Here is a 7,329-nt window from a genome sequence, read left to right on the forward strand (position 1 = left end):
AAAAAAAAAAAAAAAAAAGAAAGAAAGAAAGAAAGAAAGAAAGAAAAAGAAAAAAGAATAGAATTTATTCAGGGCATGGGGAGGGTAGTTAAGAGGGTTGCAGAGGCAGAGAGAAAGAGGGGGGAGGGGAGAGGGGAGAGGAGAGAGGAGAGAAATAGAGAGGCCAGCCATGAGGCCATGAGCATGTGGAGAGAGAGAGAGGAAAGGAAGCAGGGAGAGAAGTAGACACCTTTCAGGAGTCAATTCTCTCCTTCGGGTTGTGGATTTCTGGGAGCTGAACTAAGGCTTGGCAATTTTTTATTTACTGAACCAACTTGCCAGCCCCACTCTACCTATTCCCTCCTCTAAGTCCGATGGCCTCTCAGACTGAAAACAGATCTAATGCACTCAAAGGATGAATGATCGTATAGACATTTTAATGCCCGTGGGTCACTACTTGCAGTTTATTACTGTGGTAAGATAAAATAAACTTGAACTATAGCATATGAAGATGGCTCAACAGATAAAAGTGTCTTGCAAGCCCACTGGCTTGAGTTTCATGCTCACTACCCATCTGGTGGAAGGCAGGAAGCGCCTCCTGCAGGCTGTTCTCTGACCTTGTCCGCGTGCGCGCGCGCGCGTACACACACACACACACTTTTTTTTTTTTTTTAGATTTATTTATTTATTATATGCAAGTACACTGTAGCTGTCTTCAGACACTCCAGAAGAAGGAGTCAGATCTCGTTACGGATGGTTGTGAGTCACCATGTGGTTGCTGGGATTTGAACTCGGGACCTTTGGAAGAGCAGTCAGGTGCTCTTACCCGCTGAGCCATCTCACCAGCCCCCCCCCTTTTCTGAGTGCCTACTCAGTGTTAAACACACCATACACTGTGTGACCATCAACGCCACTCACGCCCATACATCCTAGTTATTCATTTTGACTGTTCTAAATATCAACTATTATCAAATCAAATCATACAGTATTTGCTGTTCACCTTCCTCACCAATAGTGCAGAAATATTCTAGTTTCTTTATATTGTCAATATTTGCAATTTGCTGAGGGGTTTTCCTTTATTTGTAAAACACAGGCATCTTAATGGGTATATAAGTAAACAACCCCAGTACATTCTCAGTTAAAAGTTACTATATACATGTGTGTGTATGATATACATATTATATATACATATTTATGTTTTTTTTTTTCAGTTCTGCACCTCACATAGATGCATGTTTGAGTACTGAAGCCCTAGGTTTGATCCCCAGGAGCACAGGAGCTGGGCACGGAGGCCCACAGCTGTAAGGAGGCAGAAGCAAGGTGATTACTCTCAAGGCTACCCTAGCCTGTGTGGGTTGAGGCCGGCCTGGTATATAAGGGCCTGCCTCAACAAGGCTCCACCGAACCTTTCAGTTTAGTTTAGGAATACCACAAAGCCAGGGTTTCATCAATGCTGCTTTTAAGTTAATTCATCTTTACCTACCTACAAACTTACAAGTACAGAGATCTAGACGTGTTAACAATTCTTCTGGGACTGTTGTTTCAAGAACAGCAAGGACAACCTATGGTACCTACCAACAGATGTTCTACCTCTGGGGAGAACACTGAATTCCCTGATGAGTACAGAACCCAGCAACAGTAGGAGACAGGAAAATCACAAAAGATGGCCTTAAGAACTCTCTACTGACTTCAGTCTGAACCCCACAGTGAGCACACCCCCAGGTCTTTCTTAATTTCCACTCTGCGCCCCTTGAGGAACCTGTAGACAGTTAGTTCTCAACAACTCAGGAGTGGAACAGTCCCCAAGGGCAGAAATAGCTCCACTGTCTAAACCACTCTTCCTTCCACCCAGCTTCCCTATACCACAACAACGCACAGTTCTCATTTACCCTGGCATAAAGATTCAATTTGGCTGCTGCTTCTAAGAGCAAAGCATACATAAAGTGTATCAATTTTTCCTAGGAATGATTCTCAAAAAGCCAGTTTCTGCAAACCGCCCTGAAAGTGTTTCTCTGTGTAGCCCTGGTTGTCCTGGAACTTACTCTTTAGACTAGGTTGGCCTCAACTCACAAGATCCACCTGTCTCTGCCTCCTGAGTGCTGCTGGAGTTAAAGGCATGTGGCAGCACTGCCTGGCAACAGCAATCACTTTTAACCCACCCACAATTTCCCAGGGCCAGGAAAAGTGTCAATCTTACTCAACTTTCTAAGGCACTATGGATCAAAGTTGGCCACTAAGTTTCAACTGTTTTAGAACTCCAACCTCTCCTTGTAGCAACTCAGGAAACTGTTAACAGCAGGTTACAGTTTCAAAAGCTATTTACCATGTCCTGTCTCCAACTCTAAATCCTTAGTGCATTTTATTCACAACCTGTCAACAACTTGTCATTCACACTCCAACACTGAACTACTCACTTTGCAAAGAGCTAGTCAAATGTACTTGCTCCTTGGTGGTATTCCCATACTTCCTCCTGTTTTGGGAATTCTAATCAACGATCCAGCTTCACATCCTACTTTTCTACAAAGCTGTCTCCCTTTTTCTAAAAATGTGTAGTTAACCTTTGACCTACATGCCAGACTGTCCACTAACATTTCTGTTGAATATTTACGTAACAGTCTCCATTGCTACACTGTAAATATGAGATATAATATTCAAGCCATACCTGTAGCTGAGAGCCTAGGAAATACTCTTTTTAAGCCTTTGAAATAAAGATCTCTGAAACATCTGTATGAGAGTAACTTGAGTTATAATGAATGTAAACATTAGCAATGTAAAGTAACAGCTTGAAACACTTTAGACTTTGGGACTGGTTTAATGATAGAATGTTTGCCTCCAGCAAAAGAGAGAAAGTAGAGGGAAACTTGAATTTTGAGAGGACAATGTCCCTGGCCTCTTAGTATCAAATAAGGCTGCTGAGTACTGGTATTACCAACATTAACTTCCTACACGTTCTGTAAGAGCTATTTTCAATATGGAAATACTACCAGAGGAATTCAAGTCTGTCTCTGTGAAACAGCAGTATAAAAATTTTAAATAGAATAATCTCATCTTTATGGCTTAAACAGGAAATCTCTCTTCCTTCTCCATACAACAGTCCCTATATTAGCAAGAATTCAGGAGCAACAATCCATCTTTTTTTTAAAAAAAAAAAGTGTGAGAAAAATTATAGAACAGTATTGCAAACTTAATGTGGACATTGGTTAGCAGAAAGAGTTTACAATATATACTGCAAAGCCCTGTGGGAAGGAGTTCCTATTTTCACTCACTTGAAAGAATTATCTAATACTTACTGTCAGCTGCTGTGCTGAGTTCTGTCTTGATCTTTGATTTTTCAAGGTCTTCTTTATATTCTTTCTTAAGCAATTTAACTATCTTTTTGCTGTAACTTGATTTCTTTACCTTGAATACTTCTTCATTTTCTTAAGAGAAACAGAATGAAGTCTGTAAGACACAAACTCAGAAAGTGCTCTTTCTTCCCCGTGCCTTCGTGCTGTTTTCGTTCTGCCAGCATATTTTCACACACACAAGTCATTACAAAATCTGAAGTTTATTGCAATCTACCGTAGACTCAAAAACGGGTATTGCCAGGCTCGGTGGCAAATGCCTGGGATCTCAGAGCTGGGGAGCCAAAGGAAGGCAGATCTCTGAATTGAGATCAGCCTGGATTACAGAGTGAGTTCCAGAACAGCCAGGGCTATACTATAGAGACTCTGTTTCAACAAAACATAATTAAAACAAACAAAACTCCAATTTTGAAACTAAATGAAAATTTTAATGAGTAACCCAAGGAACTTAAAAATTGTTCATTTTTGGCTTATTTCATCTATCTCAGGATTAAAAAAAAAAAGTATTTAGAATGTTTCCTTAAAACATTAAGTCAAGAAACCTAAAACAATACACCCCAAAGTTATTCTGCCAAGTCTGAATAACTCTGGTCACAATAACGGTTATTTCAAAATTACTCCTGGAGGAAGTCATTTTACAAAACTAAGTTTCGAGTGACTTAGCCCCCATCTTTGATTTGAAAATCCAAGTCAGCCGGGTCTGGTGGCGCAGGCCTTTAATCCCAGCACTTGGGAGGCAGAGGCAGGCGGATTTCTGAGTTCGAGGCCAGCCTGGTCTACCAAGNAGAGGCAGGCGGATTTCTGAGTTCGAGGCCAGCCTGGTCTACCAAGTGAGTTCCAGGACAGCCAGGGCTATACAGAAAAACCCTGTCTCGAAAAAAAAAAAAAAAAAAAAAAGAAAATCCAAGTCAAGAACAAAACATTTCAAACAACCCATGTATCAGAACCTGTCTGTAGGCGAAGGAGAATTCACCCATCTTTCTAGAACACGAAAGCATGACGCAAGACTTTCGAAACTCATCCACTTTTTCCTAACACGGTATTGGGGTACAAGTAAAGTCTAAATCCCCTGCAGCCTGGTCCCTCTTCTGCTTCAAGAGCCAAAGCCACAGCGGACATCTGCTCCGCCCATTTACTTCTACAGAGAAACCGAGACTGGACAACAGCTAGGGAGCGATGGGATCAAGGTCACTGGGAACCAAGGCTGCAGCTCCAGAATTGTTCCCAGCCCTGGTTTCGGTCCTCCTCTTTAACTATCCGGCCTTCTTACTCAAGGATGCCTAAACCGAGACTCCAACAAGCCGCAGGTACAGAGGCCTGCAGACGACTAAGAGCAGGCAGTTAACCAAGGGACTCGGGCTGTCTGCAACTCGCAAGGTAGGAAACGGGTCCACGGAGCATCGGGCTTTCTCTTCCACTCAGGATGGCCGATCAGGGCTCTGACAGCCGGAGGAGGGACTGCACAGGCCTTAGACTGGGCTGGTGGCAGCGCGGGAACCCAACCCCAGGCAGATCAGGAGGCCCGAGGTGGGGAAAGGGGCGCGGCGCTCGGGCGGGCGAGCACGGGCTTGGGGTCCGCGTGGGCCGGGCGGGGGCTTACCTTCCTCCTCGTCCTGGAAGCTGAGCAGGCTGGCCCTGGGCACCTCTTTGTTCTCGCGAGGCCTCTTGCGCGGCTTCAGCCCGTTGCCGGGCTCCGCGCCGCCGGGGATGCCGCCCCCGGCCTCAGCGCCGAGGCCCGGGTGGTGCGCGGAGGACGGCGGCGGCGGCGGCCCCGGGCCCAGGAGCGACTCCCCCGCGGGGGCCCGGTCGCCGCCGCCAGGGCCGGGCTCTTCACCCGAGGCCGGCGGGGGCAGCAACGGTGGCGGCTCCTGCTCCTCGTCGCGCTCCCGCTCCTCCTCCTCCGAGTCATTCCGCTTGCGCACGTTCACCCGCCGGGCCTTTCGGAACATCCCAGCCGCCGTCACCGCGCTCTCACAGCCGCTCGCTGACTGAGAGGACGAGGGAGCGCGGAGACCACCGCCGCGCACGCGCAGGCGCGAGATCCCCCCCCCCCCGCCGGGTCGTCGCGGCTCTGGCTAGCTACCGCGCCGCGTCGAGTGCGCATGCGCCTGTGCTCTCCTCGCGCCCCATTGCTTGGGCGGCGTCTCTTTGCATTGCCCTCTAGCGGCGCGGGGGACTATTGGCACGGAACCCTCCGACTCCAGTGTTGTTCCAAAGGTCACAAAGAGGATCATCGAGATGAGAGGAACGAGTGTAGTCTGTCGTCTCCGAGCGTGTGGCTGCAATGCGTCTTCTGCGCTTACACGAGGCTGTTACGTGTGGACGCCTCCCTCCCACTCAGCGCCTGCAGGGTAAACAGAGGCGGGTGGCCGGGGAGGAGCGGAGGGACGAGTCAGTTAACCTGGGCTTGGGAAGGGAAAGTGTGTCCCCATGGTTAATATCCCTCCTAATAACGCGAGGCGATGCTAGCAGATGTCGTCTACAGATCAGAAGCTCCATTAATACTAGCTATTTCTACAGCGTTATCAACGCAGACACTCTCAAAGGCTCTCCCATGAGAAGAAGCCGGCGTGGGGACACACACGTTAAATCCCAGCAGCACTGCGGAGGTGGAGGCAAGCCGATCTCTGAGATCGGTGCCGGCCTGATGTACATAAGGAACTCCAGAATGGCCAAGGCTATTTAGGGAAACCCTCCCTGTCTGGGGAAAACAGAACCAGAGATGCTACACCTCCCTGCTGCCGCAGCCATTTCCAGTAGAGCAAGGTGTTTTCGGTGGCTTGGTAAGAAAGCCAAGTTAGCTAGCAAATATTTTAACTATTTTATGAAGCATAGTGAATTTCTGAAACAAGCGGAAGGAAGATTTGTCTTCTTTTTCAGACTATATCACAGAGGAAAAAATCTGAACCTTGGAGGCCTTAAAGAGATTGCATGAGGTTGAGCTAACACAGGTTACCCAGTTCATAACCAACGTTGAATCTTATCTTTCTCTCGAGCATATCAGGATGCGTGGGTAGAAGTGTTTGTGAAATTATTTACATGTTTCAAAACCCGCCAAGAGAACGGGATTGGGGAGGTAAATCTGCAGTTTAGAACCGGGGGACCCTGGCTGCTGTCCCAGTACCCACACCCTCAGGGCCCCTCACGACTCCAGGTCCACGGAATCTGGCGCCCTCTTCTGGTCTCTGCATGCCTGTAGTGCCCAGCTGGACGTGTCCTGAAAAGCACGATGTTTACACATCACCTGTAAAAAAGGGAGGCGGATTTAAAATATAGAGTCAGGGGGCTGGAGAGCGGGCCCAGCAGTTAGGAGCACGTTGCCGCTCCTGCAGAGGACCTAGATTTGATTTCAGCACCCAACATGGCAGCTTACAACTATGACTGACTCCAGTTGCAGGAGATCCTAAAACCCTCTCTGGCTTTCTTGTGTGGCAACACAAAAATAGTTCACGTACAAAGCATGCGGGCAAATATACATAAACAATACAACAAAATCATTAAAAATATCTAGTTAATTGAAGTAAACCCAGCCCTCTGGAGACCATGTCATAAAAAAACAAAAACAAAAATCCCCAAACCTCAAACTATGGGGCATCGGGTTGTTGAGTACTTTAAAGGAGAAGTAAGCCCTCACTGTATAACATGGCCTTGCTCTCCCCTCTCCATTAAACACCAGTGCAGAGAGAGGCCTCCTCTAAAGTTCTCCATTCAGCCTGAAGATAGAATTCCCAAAAGGAAACACAATTGTATGAGCACCACTCCCCCGTCCTGCTCCGGAAATCTCATCAACTAGGGAACATTCACTCCAGAGGAGAGGCCAATGGTGTGGATCCGAGGCACCTATGGGATACTCTAACATGACTTATGTCACCTAAGAGACGTACTGAATAGAGAGATGTGCATTATTCATGGTACTGTTGCCCGATTTACCCACCCACCCCCAGTCACCACCCATCTCCCAGAGCCTCAACTCCTCTTGTCTCCGTTGTCACATGTGTGCCTTAAG

The 7,329-nt window shown here is 47.2% G+C and overlaps 1 protein-coding gene across 2 annotated transcripts in view; it reads right to left on the reverse strand.

Annotated features, from left to right (window-relative positions):
* Paxbp1 (PAX3 and PAX7 binding protein 1) overlaps positions 1–5,460 on the reverse strand; it is a 30,561-nt gene extending 25,101 nt beyond the window's left edge. The window contains exons 1-2 of one of the 2 annotated variants that reach the window (XM_029544357.1): positions 4,924–5,427; positions 3,270–3,398 (exon numbers count right to left, since the gene is read on the reverse strand). In XM_029544357.1, coding sequence (XP_029400217.1) covers positions 3,270–3,398; positions 4,924–5,272 — 478 coding nt within the window. In that variant the 5' untranslated portion in view covers positions 5,273–5,427. Of the gene's footprint in view, positions 1–3,269; positions 3,399–4,923 lie in introns of both variants that reach the window. The other variant, XM_021209247.1, reaches the window with a different exon arrangement.
* Positions 5,461–7,329: the final 1,869 nt, after the last annotated feature.

Source organism: Mus pahari, chromosome 12 (genome assembly GCF_900095145.1).
Source record: "Mus pahari chromosome 12, PAHARI_EIJ_v1.1, whole genome shotgun sequence".
NCBI classification, from domain to species: domain Eukaryota; kingdom Metazoa; phylum Chordata; class Mammalia; order Rodentia; family Muridae; genus Mus; species Mus pahari.